General features: G+C 37.5%; 1 protein-coding gene across 2 annotated transcripts in view; it reads right to left on the bottom strand.

Annotated features, from left to right (window-relative positions):
* Window positions 1–440: 440 nt before the first annotated feature.
* Window positions 441–20,495, bottom strand: part of CPNE3 (copine 3) — a 33,851-nt gene continuing 13,796 nt past the window's right edge. Inside the window, exons 7-16 of one of the 2 annotated variants that reach the window (XM_035318516.1) lie at window positions 18,321–18,410; window positions 14,806–14,904; window positions 12,551–12,637; window positions 11,906–11,965; window positions 10,546–10,679; window positions 10,144–10,198; window positions 9,991–10,042; window positions 9,202–9,335; window positions 4,471–4,707; window positions 441–3,370 (exon numbers count right to left, since the gene is read on the bottom strand). In XM_035318516.1, coding sequence (XP_035174407.1) covers window positions 3,260–3,370; window positions 4,471–4,707; window positions 9,202–9,335; window positions 9,991–10,042; window positions 10,144–10,198; window positions 10,546–10,679; window positions 11,906–11,965; window positions 12,551–12,637; window positions 14,806–14,904; window positions 18,321–18,410 — 1,059 coding nt within the window. In that variant the 3' untranslated portion in view covers window positions 441–3,259. Of the gene's footprint in view, window positions 3,371–4,470; window positions 4,708–9,201; window positions 9,336–9,990; window positions 10,043–10,143; window positions 10,199–10,545; window positions 10,680–11,905; window positions 11,966–12,550; window positions 12,638–14,805; window positions 14,905–18,320; window positions 18,411–20,495 lie in introns of those variants that run through there. The other variant, XM_035318518.1, reaches the window with a different exon arrangement.

Raw genomic sequence — 20,495 nt, 5'->3', positions numbered from 1 at the left:
CTCAGTCTTGACTACACCTGAATGTCATGAAACTGTAAAGGGTAAAAGGATAATGAGTTTGAAATCTAAACTAAATCTCCATGCCTTTCTACTTAAAATATAGATTCCCTGTAAAGAAAAAAAAAACACACCCTGGTAAAATTGATGACAAATGTATGGATTAGCATCAATAGGGGAACTTTAACACAGCATAGAGGATGAATGGATCACTGCTAAAACCATCCAACTTCAAAATACCTTGATAAAAGACAGTATGTTATTCTTTATGAAATACACAGTGCACATCCACAACCACTGAATAAAAAGGCATTTTTCCCTCTAATCTGATAATACCTATTACATATCTAAGCTTCTTAGCCTGTGGAATAGTCATCATAGTAACTGCAAAGGCAGTGTTGTTTCATGGAAAATGCTGAATACAAAAACATGACAAAAGAGCATTGTACTGAAATTATAGTTTTAATGCACAGGCATTGTAAATCAGTTAACTTCCGAACTGAAATACATACAGAAAGTACTTTAAAAAAATTCTGGTCACGGGTTATTTCTCTGCTGTACATGTATATATATTAAGACATTAAATTGCAAAAAGCTTGATTATGAAGATTGCTATACATCATTTCTATCACAAGGTGGTGCAAGTGACCTACAAGCACATTCACTTGACAAACTCTGACAATATTTTGCTTGACACGCTCAGCTAGTAAGGCATTTTTTGCATGTTAAAATAAAAAATGTCAGAACAACAAACTAACTCCCCTTCCCTTTGACTCACAATTTGGTACATACCTTGACTCAGAATACTGCTTCAGCATAACATGGAAGCTTCTAAATATTTCAACATGCTGTTAGCTGTATGCCTCTAAGTGAAGTTATATGTGGAAAATGATTCTTGCCACTGTCAGGTCTGAGGCGTTTTTCTTCTACTTAGTATAGAGCACATTGAGAAGTAGGTATCATTGAAATGCTATTTAATTCCCTAAGCTTGAGAAATACAGGAGCATTTTTGCAACAAGAGAATGAATTCTCTACTCCAGAAATTCAATTTATGTTAAATTTATCGAAAACCTAGAAAGTTTTAGATATTTTATATGCAGCAGATATTTAGCACAATAATACTTATGAACATACTTGAAAGCATTTAAATGCACTTCCACTGCAACACGAGAAAGAATTTGTAATGTAACTCAGAGGCAGCATCGCATTTTTGGAAGATAGTTCAGAGGAATTTCAGTAGTATCCTGAATTCCCATCAGTAGTATGTGTCCACTGAAATGAATATAGACAAAGCGCTAATACTGCATCTAGTTATCCGTCTACATGGACCACTTGGCTGTGAAACAGTTTACTGGTGCAAAATCATACTTTATCAGTTTACAGAAGCGTGATTTAGGTTCAGTGTAACCACCCACTTCCTTGATTGTAGCGTTTCATGTTGCAGATCTAGCACGACAATTCATTACATATTATGTATCAAGTACCAATACATTTGCATGTCACTGAAAAGAGATGATTCTGTATTGCTATACAATCAAAAACATGAATTTGATTTTGAAATATAGAGCATGGCTTAATATGAAACAAAAACTTTCTTAGTCTTCTATAACTATTTAGGACCCCTCTCCACCAAGGAAAATGCAGTGTAGAATACCATATTGATTCATAACTGGTAACTAGTCACCTACTACAAAGCATTTGGTATGTTTCACAGGATTTGTAAGACAATCTCAATACTCACCCATCAGTGATAATATGAATTCAGATTTTTGGCAGAATTATTTAAGTGTGGAAAGAAAGCAGAGCAGCTCCAGCAACTAGAACAAGCACATACGCTACAATCTGGTGCCACCTTGGGTGCTGGCGAATACTAAATCTCATGTTAGTCCATTTTGTTTTAACATGCTACAGCTAGACCAACTAAAATCAGATCAAGCAGATGTCTAACTCTAAACCACTTCAAATGTGAAACTGCAAAGCTAACGTTTAGGACAGACATTTTGAAATGATAAATGGGACCTTTACATCCACATGCACTGATAGGATCAGAACAGATCCTCATCAAGCATTATGCAGCTGGGAGACAAGAAAGCTTTGTCTGTCCACTACACACATACAGCATGATTTACACTTTCTTACGGTCTATTGCAAAGAAAAAACGGTGAAAAAAAAACTCAAGCCAACAAAATATAACAAGTTGTCTGCCCTAAAAAAGCAGTATGATTATAGGATTTGAGCTTAGAGACTTCCTTAATCTTTCTTCCTCCTTCCCAGGAGGAAGACGTGTTTTCTGCAGGCACTTTTCACTAGTGAGCTCATCAGAAAGATTCATGATTCCAAATATAACAAAAACAATATAAATAGGTAGGACTTTCAAAAAACATTTTTGTTTGATAATGTGCAGTTATTAAACAGAACTTTTCCAATTAAAAAGTGAATTCCTGCTTCACAATAAGCCCTTGCTCTTTAAAGACAGTCATATATATGTCTGTTTTACTTAAGCAGAACACCTGAAGTTCCTGTTTTCCAGTACAGATCACTCTCAAAATATACCTTACAACCTCTATGGCAGTAGCTTCATAGGCCAATGGTATTTTTGTGAGATGTTAGAGGTTTCTCTCACAGTCACACAGCCTTGGATGGCAGGCACTGGCCAAAGGCACTAAAGTAGCAAATGTCAAGTATGCATGCAAGGAAGACTTTTACATTTTGTTCCAGCACTCATGTAACTTTATCACTACTGTGACAACATTTTGTTGTGGTGGCTTACGTAGACACAGAACCCTGAAGTATTCCAGATTTGTTGAAACACATACAAACTTTTATCTGCTGGGTGGGGATATGCCCTCTTTCCACATCAGACTGGTTTTATGATCACTAAGAAACTGCAGTACTTAGTGTTGATCCCTGCTGAAGTAAGTGAACACTCTCACTAACTGTATTTATCAAACAGGCAGCCGTTCCAATCCTCATCGTTCTCCTCATTCTCTCTGCATATTCAACCTCTTTTTTTCCCCCCAGTATTACTTTTCAAAATGAAACACACCCACATAAGCCCTATCCCACAAATCAACGCTGAGTATTAAAACGATTACAATTTTGGCCCTCAGAAGGCAGACTTGGCAAACTCTTGCAGACACAAGCTAACGGGCATTATCACGGAGGTGTGCATATACATGTATATAGAAGCATGTCAAGAACAAAGTCTGTAGGTACACCAAGTAAAGAAAGCACAGGGTCTCAGCGTGCTTGCTCAGCCCATTCACTTTGCAGCAGGATTCTTAGGAGGTTGCAATTTGTAGGTGCTGAAGTAGTTCACCACCTGCTGAGGGACTTCTGCCAGGACACACTGTGCCAGAGCTTCTTTTGGAGACTTAGAAAAAAAACGAAGAACACCAAGTATCAGTCTCCACCAACTGTTAAATTAGATCCTAAGACAAGTAGTAAGCATCTCTTATACTAGGAGAATTTAAAGTCTGATACTTTACAGATGAATTTACAGTGCCCTTACAGGATAGGTGGAAGTTTCCCTGTTCTACTGTTTTTACTCCAAGGCAAAATATCCATAAAAAAAAAAAAAGTTCCTTTTTCTAGAAGCTGAAAGTATTTGAATAGTTTCATACTGAGCATTGAACCTAATTAATCTACATCCAAGTACATTATTCAATAAGCATACTCTATATTGATATAATTGCACTAGAATTAAACAAAGAACTCTCATCAAGAAATAAAAATACAAAAAGAAAAAAGATATAAAGAGTATAATTAACAAGGGAAATATTTAAGAAACTAAATAAACTTAGATCATATCAGGATGTCAATCAAAATAATGAATCTTCAAAGTAATTTGCACTGATCTTATCTTCCCCTTCCTGAAGAAATTTTGCATTTTTTTTAAAAACCTACTTCTTCCAGAGATATGACTTTTACACCAAACTGCAAAGCCTATGCACATTTTTTTAGGTTGTACAAGACTCCGTTCTTTCACATATTATTCTTTTTTGACCACTGCTATGGCCACACACAATTTCTAATAAAGACCACCTTTCCAACTTAGGTCTGAATTTTAACACCACACTAAAATGTGACAGTAACCCTCATTTACAAATGGACACAACCACTAGAAAAAAACACTTTTCCAAAGGAAAAAGAGAAAAAGTAACTTCCTCCTGATTCAAAAACACATCCATTTGTTTAATCAAGTCTGAGGGAGATTTACAAAGGTCATTCTCTTGTAGCAACTTGTTAGAAATGCAGTGCTCAAACCACCAGTGGTTTTTTAAACATGAGTCAGCTCACCTAATAGAAATTCTACAGATACTGAAGTCAGGGCTTTTTGAGTATTTGATAAATATGTATCTCAGACTCCAGAGTTCCTTTCAGGGACACTGCAAAGGCTCAGGACTATACATATCCTAGCAAACCCAGCATACTTCTACAGTATTTAATTAGCACATCATTCAGATTACTTACATTTTGGAACTTCCTAAAAGGCACAAACTGGACAATGTCTCTGACAGCTGGTTCTCCTGACGAGGACCTAAGAACTCCATTGTCACCATCAAGAAACTCCATAGCATCGAAGTCTGCTCCTCCAACACCAACAATGATAATGGACATGGGCAATTTTGAAGCATTAACTATGGCAGTTCGAGTTTGGTCAAGGTCCGTTATCACACCATCCGTTATGATCAGAAGAATGAAGTATTGCTGTCAAACCAATAAACACTGTGTTATGACAGAAGAATAGACAACACATAGGTATGTGTACAAACATCTGTGTTTTGCTCAGGCTCCTTTTGAACATTCTAAAGATATCTACATGGACAGTAAAATCTTTTAAAAGAAGTAATCTTTCAACATCCCTCCCCCCAAAAAATAATGCTGTCCCCCTTCCTTTACTCTCAAAATCCCCAGACAGAACAACAGCTAACGATTTTCCAAGTATTTTTGCTGGTACAGAAGGTAGTTTACTGAGGTTTTGGACAGCATATATTTGTAAACCTTGCTTTTGTTTCCTTTCTGGTCAACTGACAGCTTTATAAAATGCTACCCATTGCTTCATCCAGATAAGAATAGATAAGTAACAGAGTGATACCAAGAGAAATAGAACAGCCCCTCATTTACTCAATGTATTCCTAAAATCTAAATGTAGATTAAAACACTTTTTTTTCCTTCTGAAAAATGCCATGACAATTTTTAAATTCCTTTAACTGTGTCTTCTAGCTGCTTTCTGAAGTTCATTAGCTAGGCATCTGAGACCACCTTACAGCACTTTTGTAATTCAGTCAAGTATCACTTGAATTGCTTCCATGATACTGCCAGGACCTTTAAAAGTTGGCTAGGAAGCCAACCTTCGCTCTCGGATTGAAGTACCATGAACAAGCTGGAACTACCAAGTTTGGAAAACATCAAATACTTTTTGAACTTGTGGTCTTTCACTTGGTTTATTTCAGATGATTACTGGACAGCATGAATTCCAGTTTCAAAGGTACTCCCATTATTCTTATTAGTCTCTCTTCAGTACTTGGATTCCCATCTTTCTTTAGATGCCTCCAAAATAATTGACATTCCCTTTTATCCTCTTATCAACTACCACCTTTTGTCATTGCTTCAACCCCTTCTATTCCTCCCCACTCCTGCAAGAATGCCTATAAAACAGCCATGATCAGAAGGCTACGACCGAAAGCATGATAGTACATATCACACTGGATTTATTTCTCTCTCCTTATGCTTCTCCCATTCTAGGAAAGAAAAACTATAATAGGCATTAAATGGCAAGGCAGCAAATTTCTTCAATACATCCTTTCAGGTAGAAAAAAAAGAAATTGCTAGGCATATTGCACTCAAAAAAAAAAAAAGGTCAAGAGGTTTCTAATACTTTCCTAATACATGTACTGACAGTTGCTACTGAAAGACCATCACGGAAAAACCTTCCAAATTTCTTTGTATATGAAAATCCACAGCTCTTTTCCAAACTGGTTTCCACACGTAAGTTTATATGCAAAAATAGCTAACTTTATTTTCTGATTTTCTATGATGTCTGAGAGAAACATTTACTATGATCAATGAGTTTGGATATACATGGCTTCAGATTGGCTGAACTTGCAGAGTATTATCTAAAGGATTTGATACTCAAGACTTGCTCTTCAGATTTCCTAATTCAGAATCTCACACATGATATGTAAGAGGGAGCAAGGTAGGGAGTGCATACAGCACCTAAAATTTTATAGTATGGACAGTTCATCACTTAAGTTGGTACCTACATCCCAGGAGCTGTACCTACCATTTTCTGATTATCTGAGTTGATTTGCTCTCTCAGCTGATGTGAACCAAGGTCTAGTTTATTTTCTTCACTAAAGTTAAGTCATTCTAATATATGACTTGGGTCATAACAACCTAATACAGAACTATAGTCTTGGGGAAGAGTGGCTAGAAAGTTGCGTGGCAGAAAATGACCTGGAGGTGCTGATCAACAGCCAGCTGAATGTGAGCCAGCAGTGTGCCCAGGTGGCCAAGAAGGCCAATGGCATCCTGGCCTGTATCAGAAATAGTGTGGCCAGCAGGACCAGGGAAGTGATTGTACCCTTATATGCAGCACTAGTGAGACCACACCACAAATATAGTATTCAGTTTTGGCCTCTCAATACAAGATACTAAGTTGCTCAAGTGGGTGAAGAGATATGAGCTGGTAAAAGAACCAGAAAACAAGACCCATGAGGAGAGCTGATGGAACTGGGGTCGTTTAGTTTACAGGGATGCTGTCCAGATGTGCAGGGATGGGATCAGGAAAGCCAAGGCACAGATGGAACTGAACTTGGCAAGGGACACAAAAAAAATAACAAGAAGGTACAGGTATATTGGTCAGAAAGGAAAGATCAAGGAGAGTTTATCTCCTCTGATAAATGAGAACTCATAATGACAAGTGTGGAGAAGGCTGAGGTACTCTAAAAACTCTTGGCCTTGGCTTTCACTGCCAGTCAGGCTTCCTACATCCCTCAAGACCCCAGACCTGCAGGTAAGGGCTGGGGGAGCAAAGTCCCTCCTACTGTAAGTGGAGAGCAGGTTCAAGACCACCTGATGAAACTCATCAGGTACAAGTCTGCATGTACAAGTACACTGGGCATGCAAGTACGTGCATTCCTGATGACAGGCATCCTGAGGTCCTGAGGGAACTCACTGATGGAGCTGCCAAGCTTCTCTCCGTCATATTTGAAAAGTCATGTCAGTCTGGCAAAGTCCCTGATGACTGGAAAAAAGGGAAACATCACTACTATTTTAAAAAAGGGTAGAAATGAAGACACAAGGAACTACAGACTGTTGAGCCTCACCTCTGTGCCTGGGAAGATCATGGAACAGATACTCCTGGAAGCAATGTCAAGGCACATGCATGACATGGTGGTGATCAAAGACAGCCAGCATGGCTTCACTAAGGACAAATCACGCCTGACCAATCTGGTGGCCTTCTATGATGGAGTGACTGCATTAATCGACAAGGGAAGACTGGCTGATGTTGTCAACCCGGACTTCCGTAAGGCCTTCAATGTGATCTCACATGATCTCCAAATAGGAGAGAGATGGAATTCATGAGTGGACCATTCGGTGAATAAGGAGTTGGTGTGAAGGCTGTACCCAGAGAGTGGTGGTCAATGGCTCTATATCCAGGTGGAAGCTGGTGATGAGCATTGTCCCTCAGGGGTCTGTCTTGAGACTGGTACTGTTTAATATCTCTATCAGTGACATAGACAGTGACTCAGCAAGTTCGCAGACGAAACCATGCTCAATGGTGCAGTTGATACTACAGAAGGAAGAGATGTCATTCAAATGGACCTGGACAAGCTTGAGAAGTAGGCTCATGTAAGCCTAATGAGGCTCAAGAAGTCTAAGAGCAAGGTGCTGCACCTCAGTCAGGGCAATCCCAGACAGGAGTATAGACTGGGAGAAGAACTGGAAGAGAGCAGCCCTGCAGAGAAGGACTTGGGCGTTCTGGTGAATGACAGGCTCGACATGAGTCAGCAGTGCATGCTTGCAGCCCAGAAGGCCAACTGCATCAAAAGAGGAGTGGCCAGCAGGTCAAGGGAGGGGATTGTCCCTCTCTATTCTGCCCTTGTGAGGCCCCACTTGGAGTACTGTGTCAAGGTCTGGGGCCTCCAGCACAAGGATGTGGGGCTGTTAGAGTGGGTTGAGAGGAGGACTATGAAGATGATGATAGTGCTTGAGCACCTCTCCTATGAAGAAAGGCTGAGAGAGCTGGGGATGTTCAGCCTGAAGAAGACTCCAGGGTGAGTTCATTGCAGCCTTTCAATACTTAAAGGGACTTATAAAAAAGATGAAGAACAACTTTTTACTCAGGCAGATAATAATAGGACAAGGCAGAACAGTTTTAAACTAAAAGTGGGGAGATTTAGATTAAATGTTGGGAGGAAATTCTTCACTCAGGGTGGTGAGGCACTAGCACTTGGCCAGAGAAGTTGTGGATGCCCCATCCCTGGAGGTGTTCAAGACCAGGCTGGACAAGGCCCTGGGCAATCTGATCTGGTTGTTGGCACCCCTGCCCAGGGCAGGGGGCTTGGAAATAGATGGTCTTCCTTCCAACCCAAGCCATTCTATGATTCTAGTCTTGAGAGCAGGATGCTGATGAGGAAACCTCATCACTCTCCACAACTATCTGAAAGAGAGTCACAGAGAGGGTGTTTTGAGCATTGAAACAGTCTGCCCAGGGTAGAGCTTGAGTCCCTGTTCCTGGAGGTATTTAAGAGACATGTGGACATAGCACTAAGGCACATGGCTTAGTGATGGGACTTGGTAGGTGCCCACCAGGTTGATGGTGGGAACTGGTGATGTTGAAGGTGTTTTCCAGCCTAAGTGATTTTATGATTCTATATATTCAAAGGCTTTAACTTTAACTAGACTTTAATAACTGTATAGCACAGCAAGGGCATTGAACAGAAGATGCCATGAAGATGCCATACATTTTTAAGCTGGTATTTCAACTTTGAGTTTATTCTGTCAATTTATGAGAAAATCTTTGTGCACAATATGCAAGAATAAGTTAGCTTTTATCTAGCTTCAAAGATATCAAGCACCAAATCACAGCGTAAATGGCCAGCTGTCAAAACAGGTACACTTACAAGCTTAATAGAATAACAGTATAAGCCAGAATGGAAAGAAAGAAAAATATGCACACTATGGTAAAGAACTTACAGATGCTGTTTGCTGCTGTGTAGCTGCAGCAGCAAATCTTGCCACATGATTTATAATTGGAGAAAAATTGGTTGGCCCATATAACTTCACTTGAGGAAGACAAGCCCGATATGCATCAACAATGCCTTGGATTCCTAGAGAACATAAATAGTTTCAACCTAATTTTTGCATACTAGAATTAGGATATTTTGATGCACTCAATTTTTCCTAAAAACACTATGTATCAGTTATTTAAAGTAATGTTGCAAAGATTTAAAACCAACCATGATGATCCTATGATGAAAAAATAAATGATTCATAACCAATGGAGGCCTTCAGCTTGACCAACACTTAACATGCTTGGCTTTACATCAAGAATAGAAAGGCCAAATACTGTACAGAAGTGTATGCAACTGAATTGCAACTTCAGCTGGCAAACTGTAGTAGTTAGCAACATTATCAGAGAGGTTGTGTTGAACAGGCTCTAGCAGCATCATACTCAAACTAGACATTCTACCTTACTGCTGATTTGGAGTAGAAGTTGAATGACAACACGAGAGAACTATCCCCATTTTTATCTATACTGGGCCCCACTTAAAATCTGTTTTCATAAGTAATTTCAGAAGAGAGACCAAACGTTACTTCTAATAACCATGATATACATTATGAAATTATTTTCTGCTACATGACTAATGTAACCTTAATTTGAGCAATATGCTTCACAGTTCACATTTCAAATGGTTGTTTTTTTAAAAATCTTTTCATGTAAGATGTTTTATTCTCTAAGTCTGACATTACTTTGAGACTTACCATTACAGAATGGGTTTGATGGGTTAAAATTTAATGGGAACTCATGTGACACCTGTTAATACACAAAAGGCATAGTCAGAACAATATATACAATCCTCTCCTGAAGTAAAGATTTTTAATTATTTTATGTAGTAGAATTACATATTCCATTACCTGAAAGGAAGGAGGAATCTGTGCACCAAATCCAAAGGCTGGAAACATCTTATCTCTAAAAAAGCAATTTTCAAGAAAATGAAGCAAGTGCTTTCCTTTAAAAGCTATCATAGTTCACTAAGTTTAGTTAATCAATGCTGCTTTTGATTATCAAAGATACTTTTTATTATTAAGAACTATGAAGCAAAATTACGTGTAAGTTCCCCCTGTAACTGTTTCTGTTTCCTGCTGTAAACACAAGATCCTGCTTGTGATTATATGATTGCGCAGTGATTGCAAAGCCTTTTTTTAGCTCTACATTCAGCTTAGAACTTTCATTTTTATGTTAGCATCTTCAATACTGGCTACCACAAAAATCTATACATACTTTAAAAAATATTTAAATAAAAAATTAAAACTTACGTATCATAATCCTGAATAACCATCCCTACAGACCAAATGGCTGTTAGGTATTCATTAACTCCATTAGGACTGAGGTAATGAAGGGAGTCTGGAGAGCGCGGGTCTCCATTTGAGCCTGTAAAATCTATCCCCACCTGTCAAACAGAGTATTTACAAACTGCTGTTAGAGGTGAAATTATGCTTCTAATCTCTGACAAAGCTGAAGTGAAACCCACAAAAGAATTATAAGCTGTTAAGTGTGTGTGTGTGTATATAACAGGCACAATACTTAAGATTCAAGTTTCCTGGAATCTTAGCCCTCTTAAATCAATGCCACCACAAGACCAGCAGAAGCTCTTTATTTCTTGGAAGCACTGAAATTACTTTCATCTGTCAGGTTTTGTCTATATTTACTGTAAGTTACTATTCACAACAGCTCTTCAACAGTTGTGAAAATTAACTCCTGTTTCTTGCCATACACATCTTTCCTCTCAGACATACAACTAGGCAGACCCGACAGATACCTAGAAATAGTTCTCTCTCTGACCTCAAGAGGTCATCTTCTCCATATTGGTGATAAGATATGTTACTAGGGTGAAGACATTTTACTGCTATTTGTGCAGCATTTAGGTTTATGAATTATACAACTTAGAAGCCAGACACAACATGAAAGCTTCTCCATTTTGCTTTCCTTTAGCAAAGGGCCTTGAAAACCACCATCAAGAGCAAAAGGGAAATATTTAGTCAGTTGGAGGGGGAGGGTGGCAGAGAGGAGGAGACATCTATCATGAAGAAAAAAAAAAACAACCATGAATTAAATCTGAACACCATAGAACTGTAATTTTCTCCTTGGTCTCCTTCCACACAGGTCTGCCAGTTTCTACTGAAAATAACCACAGGTTCAGACCTTTGTACCAGGAGTAAAGAAGATTTTTCCTAAAAAAAAAATAGTTAAGGGTCTGGCAAAATGGCCTCCCCCCTTGCATTTGGTTTACATGGCAAGGTGTTTGCAGCAGGAAGAGCTGCAGGGTTGGCAGGTATTTTTTTTTAGTTGTATTTATGTTTATCACTATCCTACTATATTTTCAGTTGGCAATAATTAAACCTTCCCCAAATCAAGTCTGTTTTACCCATGACTGTAATCAGTGAGCTCTCTCTCCGTCTTTAGCTTGACCCACAAACGTTTTCATCTTATTTTCTCCCCCTGCCCTTCTAAGGAGGGGAGTGAGATTGTGGACTGATGGACAGCCAAGGTTTAACCTTCCACACCAAAGAAGAAAATAAAAACACAATAATCAAATAAAGAGAACAGGTAATCAATGATAAAATTCAGTTTGCTCCAAAAATTCAAAAGTTAATTTATATAAATGATTTAACTTACTGTGAAATTCAGCTGACACCCACCCATGATGTAATCCAGGAATGTGCATTCTACTATGATCTAAAAATAAAAGTCAAAAATGGAAATTAACTTTTTTTCCGAATGGGAGAACAATAAATATTACAGAAGCAACTTTTGAGGTTCCAGATTTCTTATCTTTACCCATTAAGATCACTACTTTTACTCTATCAATATGTCTTCCACTGCACTGAGGATACTTACAGTGCATACCACCAGCTACTCTTTGCATCAGAATCAGGGCTCTTAAAAAGTAACAGGCAGACAACATAGCAGCTCCAGAAGCACCACTGTCTTAATATGTCGTTTTATAAATAAACTTAGCAGATTGTAAATCACCATAAAACATAAGTTAGGAGCCACAATGTTTCAGGAACAGCCTTACAAATTGGTAAAGCAACCTTTTCCATATAGACAGCAACTTCAAGAGGGTTGGGGGGGACAGTCAAGGACAGGTGTGATTCACATGTAAATCCCTCTCCTTGTATTATGTCTGTCACTGTCTCCAGGTTTATTGTATCTGTCACTTTCAGTCATTATGAGGTTTCTTACAGTTTGAGGATGAAGGTATTACTAGGAGAAAGTTAAACACTTAAAGGCAAAGTCATACTATAACATATTACTGACCTCACAGTGCTTAACGCTCACAATGCCGGAGTTTTTATAGTTTTTCTTCTTTTGTCTTTTCTTTTCATTGATGCACTCAAATTCAACCTGCATGGATGCAAAAGAAAACAACAAGACATCATAAATATAATTTATGGGACACATTAAATATTTTTCATTCTAGGACCCATACTAAAAATGCATTTATTTTACTATCAAACTAAAGTAAACCCAGCTTGCCCAAAATCAGGAAGAAAAATCCCATCATCTTCCCATCAAGAAACTGATAATCCTCTCTTACACAAAAGGTTACAAAAAAGTTTGATTAGACAACTGTGTATATCCATACCATTTTCTCTAAGGATTCTACCAAAAATGTTTTTAATAAAGGCACAGCAATTCAGGCTTTTCCCAGCAGCAGTGGCAGTAACATAATGAAATAGAAGGTATACGTTGAAGCTTTCCAAAAATCATTTCTTCAGGCTCCTTTAACTAAACCAATACCTTAACTGCAAAGCAGGATCAGCAGCTGGCTTAGCTAGGTTAAGCAGGTAGTGCCATCACATAGTCACTATGGCACAATCCAGCATGTTTGGTGCAGAAGTAAGTCTGAGGTATCCCAGCCGTGCCTTCAGATTCTCTGCCTGAAACAGGTTCCACTGCTTTATTTCAAGTTAAAGTGATCTTGCAATTAATATCAAGTGAAAAAAGGGACAGAATGCATTAACAATGTTAGCACCTGAGAGGTCTATATGCCTCATCTGTACATCTCTTAGGAAAAAAAGTCTTCCACAAAGACAACTGATGTCAAAACTGTGGGAATAGCGAAGGAACACACTTGGAACACACAAACTCAAATGCCAACATATATTGGAAATATTTTACAGACCTTATCAAATAAATGAGATCACGTGGGATTACAGATTAGCTCCTTTTAAAAGTAGTAGGATCCTTCAGCTCATTACTTGTATTGTCTTATATCTTTGCTCCACCTTACTGACACAGAGATAAGATTACTATGAACAGGCACGGCCATAGTTCTCATGAAAACAACTGTCCTAAAGCATTTCCAAAAACAGTACAGGAAGATTATCACTTAAAATATATTTTCTTTACATTCAAAATAGACTTCATCTATGATGCTACTCCGGAAGAAATGAAAACAGGTATATGTACTCTCAGAGAGGTTCCACATAGCCATGCTTCACACTGCTTGGGAAATCACAATCACAGTTCTTTCCAAAAAGACATGCTTGAATATGTGAACATACAGAATTCTGCTGGGTGTGTTCCATTTATGATACTGCTCTCTAAGAAAAGTGCAAGTAAAATAATTAACAGCATGGAAAGTGAAACTGACACCAACTGAAAATCTAGAAAGAAGTGAAAGAAACACTTAAGAGCTCCAGCTAGCCAATAAATGCACAACATGTCTAATAAACACTAACCAAATTTCTTTGCAAACAATACAAGCCATTAATAGGCATTAAACTGAACCCTCTAATTAAAAATGAATTCAGGAACAGATATCAGCAAAAAAGCGTGGCAAGGCTCTAAGCAACAATCAATAAACCCTACAGTTAAAGGCTCTCATCACCAGCAGCTCTGAAGAATTTAGTAGAAATACAACACTCAAGATGTCAAAAAAGTGTAAGCAGGCACTCGATATATTTATCTTGTCTTCAGCTCAGGAGCAATTCTGCAGGTTTTCAGAATTAAAGGAAAAATGGTAAAATATTTTGGCAACATACATGTCCATAAAAGCAAAGACTTAAGGTTGCTAATGATTTCTTTCACTTTTCCAAGTGGATACTGTTTATTACAAGGTCTGCAAGTTGTTACTGCTTGTCAGAACACAAAGTAATTTCACTTTAAAGAAGAGCCAGCTAACACAACACATCAAGTGCAGCTCTGTGCAGTAATATAAATGTTGAAGTTTTTCCATATTCACTGAAGTAAGTGCCATACTTTATTTAAATTGTTTCATTTATTTCCTTTGTTGTTTTTTGTTTGGTTTGTTTGGCTTTTTGAAAAATGAAATTCATTTGTGATGATCGTTAGGTATTTAGATATATAACATTTAAAAAAACACTAACCAAGATAGGAAAATGGATTCACATTGTAAAGGCTGAGTCAGCCTCAACTACACTAATACTGTTAAGCTGCAGCCTAACACTACTTAGGTTCCAGAAAATTGAGTGATGTAAATTTTGTTCCAAAGTGACTAAAACAGCTTATCAAAAACATACAAGCAGCTTAGACTATGTAACACTTACAGGTGAGGATCGAGATGCTTCCTTCAGTTTTGACATCGTGGTCTGAAAAGATCCTATGAGATCATGAGACCCATCGCCATCGTAGTCATAGCACTCAACCTAAAATGAAGCATTATTCAGTGTTAGCAGCAGAAATGGGCCTACCAAAGCAATAAGCACTACAGTGACATTTTTACATAAACCTGAACGTCAAAAACATTCCTAGAACTCTTACGTTATGGATTTTTGTCTCGTGTTGCAGTCTTAGGGTTGCATAAGCATTTAATGGTTATGGATTATGATTGGGTAAAAGAATTTACCCAGCTGCAGATCAGATCTTCCGCTAAAGTGGAAGACAGCTGAGAACACTAAATAGTATCAGGTCTCAGATTAGTATGTAACATTAATTATATCAAACTACATTTTGGGAGCAAAGGGATATTAGGAAGAATTGGAAAATGATCTATAGGCCTTCTCCTGTCATCATGGATTAGGAGGTTTAATTTTGTGAAGGTCTTAACCAAATCATTGAGCATCTAGCTAAAAATTCACCAAATCTATTAGCAATCAGGAGAGTTTTATTAATAGTTGAATATTACTTTATTAAACTCCAAGATAGCTTAGAATTTATAAGTATATGAAGCTTCAGCCCAAAATCTAGAAAGGACTTGAATTTTCCTTAAGCTTAGAAAACTTAAAGTCTTTATGATACACACTTCATTGATCTGAATGTCAACTGAAAATGAACGTTCTTGCCCGGTTTAATGGTAAGACTTCACTATTCAAGCAATTTATTTTTCAACATCCCATCCAACCAAAGAAGGCAGAACAAGGGAAAAACAGGCATTTTTTCTGTTTGAGAACCTATCAGTTTGAGCATAATTTTAGCATCGTTACCATTACTTTCATCGTAATGTCCTCGGTTTTTGAAAGCTCAAGTTTCAAATGTTCTCCAATTGCCTAAGTCAAAATCCGTGTATTTAACTGTAATTGCATATCCTATTCATAGTTGCATATGCCATTCACTTCTGATATTTTATTTCAGTTACAACATAGACATGCTAGGTAACTTTAATCAAATCATAAAAAAATACATTAAAACAGATTAAAATACTAAAAAACAATAGTCCAAGAAAGAACTTTCCATTATTTGGAATCAGAACATAAACCTCAAGACTTTTTTTCCTGAATAAACACATACATGTAAATAATATATATGTGTATATATATGGCTTAAACTGAAGTACTGTTTTCACATCTTTCTTTCAACACTGAAAAAATTTTGTTTTATTTGAGAAACATTTTAATTGCATTGGCCACTTCATTTAGTAATAACAAAGAAAAACAAACAGCTTTAACATATATTTGAGCTTCTGAGAGAAATTAACTTTCCAGAAACAAACAGTAATGCTGAAGTACAAAATACGATGTGTACATTGCATGTTCTACACTGTGGAGAGCATGCCTCTATGATGTATTTTGCACTACTCCTACAACACTTCAAATGTACCAATGAAAAAAAAGCATGCACATGCACTGAATAGCAACTTAAATCTCATTCACAGTACCAACAGATTGATTCTCATGGCAGATGATGTGTAAATGCTTTTGAACACCATAAATAAGCCAATCAAATACTGAAATTTAAAACTGAAGTCATTTCTTGAGCCAAAAGTTGCAGTACTTGTTCACAGTTGGAGAAGTTGTTTCTTTTCCTTTTTAAAGGGACTGAAGTTTGTCTTGCTTGATATATTTGGTTGATCTAACCCAATTTTCAAAACTTATTCCAGACAAGACAGAAACGTTTCTTTTGTTCCACGTATGCTCTCTTGGACACATGATAACACCAGGGAACCATGTGCTAAAATTGCATATAAATTTTCCCTAGCAGAACTAGGCATTCTTGCTCCAGTTGAAAGGCTCATATTTTCAGCACAGAAAGGCTTCAGTGACTGCAAAGACACACACAAGGAATGCAGGAATAAATTCAGAAGACAAATAATCGACATAGTTTGTGTATTGCTGGGAATACACAAACTAAGCCATTATATGCATGAAAAGCCACTCATTAGGGAAAAGCCAGTATTTTTACTTACTATGACAAATAGCCCATTACGTATGCAACTGTGCACGTATAAAAGTGTTAAAGCATTGTTTAATTCTTCATTAATATTATGATACAATTTTGTTCACATTTTAATGCTACTGGTTTTCTAAGTTAAGACATACCAGAAGCTGCAATTCAGCCTACTGTCTGTCTGCAAGCTGACAAGAACTCCCAACTAAAATTTATTTCCTCTGGAGATAAACCTACGCTTATGAAGTAAGATTCCAGAGAACAGCCTTTATTAAAACAATTATAGAGTTGAGAATAACTTCATCTTAAAAGAATTATTTTAATAAATGGTCTTAGTTTTAGCAGGGCTCTTTACTGAAAAAGAGAAGTATGTTTACAACAATATATCGCAAAGCAAGAGCTGTCACAGGTATTTCAGGGAAAAGGGAAAAAGAAAGGAACAAAAAGAAAAAACACGAAAGCAGCAGGGAAAGCAGGTTCTGAGCTCTATAATTATGTATTTAAATCTATACAGGTGCTTGTAACACCCGCATCCCTGTGGCTGTTAAGCATTTTCCAGGACTGCCTCAAGCCATATGACTAATACCTGTCACATGCAGTTCATGCTCTCGTTTGCTTTTTCCCAGAGGAAGAACAGAAAGTATAGTGGTTTGTTGTTGCTTTTTCTTTCTTCCAAATACTAAAATATCTGGTTTCTAACATGTTCATATTAGCTTATAAAAAAAATTGATTGATTGCTTAGCTTCAATTCCATCCCTAAACTAAGGAAATTCCTGAAGAAAAACATTCAGAAGTTAAACAGCGTTTACTCAAGGTAAGATTCAAAATGCAAGAATTAAAGACCAGTCCCAGTAAAACTGACTCCACAGATGTGGTTGACCTTTTGACAGAAAATTCGGATTGATCTGAGGAGAAAAAATGCTTAATCTGGTATCTACAAGATAAATCTGGTCCACATCTGTTATCTCAGCTTGTATATTAAGAATAAGTGTAATTAATTACATCAGGTAGCCTATTAAGAATTTCATCACTGTTACCTATTGCACATGTTAAACATAGCGCAAAGCGTACTCTAACCTTTACCATGCAACGTTTACTATGTATTATCTTACTAGCACCAACACTGGCTGGTGCAATATTAAAACTGTACAATCTAAGTGAGGAACTGACCTGGACATTTCAAAGCCACTTCTGTTCAGCTGGTTACCCAGACTTCTGAAGACCAACAGAAACCAAGATTTCCTTTTTTTTTTTTAAAAAAAAAAAAATCATGCCCCCACCCCCAAGTGTGCTTCCATCTGTGACTTTCAAATAAATAATAATAAAACCCTACCAATTCCCATTCAACCCGAAACAAAAAGAAACCAAAAAGAAACTGTAACTAGAATAATACACATCTAATTTATTTTATATATTTTTTCAAATACATTAGTTCATGTATACATTTCTTATACATTACCTTGATTGACTTATCCATGTCACTGTAGCACAGAGAATTGAGAGAGATTTTAAAGGGCCTCCAAACAGGATTCAAGTTGTTTTTAATAACCTGTAAGAAAATAATAATAATAATAATAATAATAATAGTACAGTTTAGAAGAGAGGAAAGCAGTGATCCAAAATTGGTCATACCTTCACATCTTGATTTTTCTAAGCAAAACGTTTGACTAATGCTACTGTCATTCACTTCCTGAAGTTCAAATTCTAACACATAGGATATGAACAAACAAAACATTCCTAAAATGCAATTTAATTGCCCAAAAGATATCTTTCCAAAAGGGACTTCAAAAGAGTTCCAAAAGGGAACTTTCAACTTTATTTTTCAGACTGCAGTGATCTACTATACCATTCAGCTACCACACTGCAAAAATTACATTTCTTTACATCTACAAATATACTGACATTGTTGAAGTAATTTTAAAAATAAGTTTGTTTTTTTGTTAAGCTCACACAATTACCAAAAATAGGGAAAATGTTTACATTAGAATTTCTGACTACAGCAGTGTTCTGGAGATTACTCATTCTGAAATGCCACTTTATGGAAATATTCCCTCAAGAAATTCATTGTATAGTTTGTTAAAAATAGCGCATGATGATAAAAAGACACCCTACTGCACACAGTCTTTCAAGCTAAAAGCTAAACAAGTGGTATTTAAGTATGCCACTGAAAGATCTTCAGAATTTGTCAGCTGGAAAGTATCCATAATAGAAATAAGCAATAATGATTTTACAAACCAAAAGAAATCACAAGCAAGAAATAATATTTAATAATACCTAATAATAGTAATATTTATTCATCCAGCACTGGTGCATAGAGAAAAATATCTATTTTAAAAACAGTTAATACAAATGCATGAATATAAGAAAACAAATACACAAAAAGGTTTTCAAACTCTAACAAAGAGCTAGTCTTCCAGCCAAACCTAAGTTGGAACCACAAATTCTGGATTCATACTTTATACATTATTTAAACTGTAGATAAAAAAATCCTCATGGAAAAGATACTTTTTATGCAGCTGAAACACCCCGAAGGAAACTGTTTCTATAAGCCTCACACAAAAAGGACAGGTACTTCTTCAGAATCTGTCTCTCAAAACGGATGTGGTCACCCCTTCCAATATGCACACCTCCTAAATTTTGATGAGGGCCTGAGCTTACAGTACAGTGAAAAACTTTGAACCCACTCCTGCCAGTTGCTGCCATGGAACCTGTGTACCCCGTGTCTGTAAGGCTGCTGGTGCTGACTGAGTACATTTTCCCCTTGTACTGGGTCTGGCTGGGACATTAACTTTCCCTGCAGCAGCCCATCCAGTGCTGCACTCTGCACTTGTAGCTAGAACAGCAGTGGTACCACACCAGTGTTGTGTCTGCTGCTGAGCAGTGCTGGCACAGCATCAGGACGCTCTCTAACCCTCCTAGGGGGTGGGCCAAAAAGTGAGAAAGAAACATCACCAGGGCAGCTGACCTAAACCAACCAAAGGGATATTCCATGCCATGTGATGTCACACTCAGCAATAAAAGGTGGAAAAAGCAAGAAGGGGGGGGGGGCTCTCGTTGTGAAAACTTCTGTCCTCCTCCCAAACACCGGCTACGTGCATTGAGGCCCTGCTTCAAGGACGTGGTCAAGCATCGCCCATTTGGGGGAAGTAGAGAGTAATTTCTTTCCTCTGCACTTCCACATTGCCTTTACTTGTTTTGTTTTCCCCTTTCCCTTTTTTCCCTTTAATTAAATTGTTTAATTAACAATAATCTTTCCTTAATAATTATTTATTCCTTTAATTAAATTATCCTTATCTCAACCCGTGAGTTGTTCTTTCCTTTACTTCTTCCCCTCCTCATCTAAGGAGGGGGGAGTGAGAGAGCAGTTGCAGTGTTCAGCTGCCTAGCATGGTAAAACCACCACACTGACTTGCAGGCAAGACAGAGATTTCTCCTCTGCTCCTAACAGCAGGCATCTGAAAATACCACCACAGCCTACTGATTTAGAGTATCAGAGCGAGTTACAGAGGTTACTGGGCATCTCTTGGATCTTGACAGTGAAAGGGACAGGCTCATGACTTCCACTCTGAAAACCTTCTCCACTCCTTATTGTGTGAGAAAATGGAGCCCTGGTTCAGGAACTGTGTCAGACAGC

Source organism: Oxyura jamaicensis, chromosome 2, assembly GCF_011077185.1.
Source record: "Oxyura jamaicensis isolate SHBP4307 breed ruddy duck chromosome 2, BPBGC_Ojam_1.0, whole genome shotgun sequence".
In the NCBI taxonomy this organism is placed as follows: Eukaryota; Metazoa; Chordata; class Aves; order Anseriformes; family Anatidae; genus Oxyura; species Oxyura jamaicensis.
The sequence above is the reverse complement of the archived record's forward strand: the minus strand, read 5'-3'. Positions and strand labels throughout refer to the sequence as shown.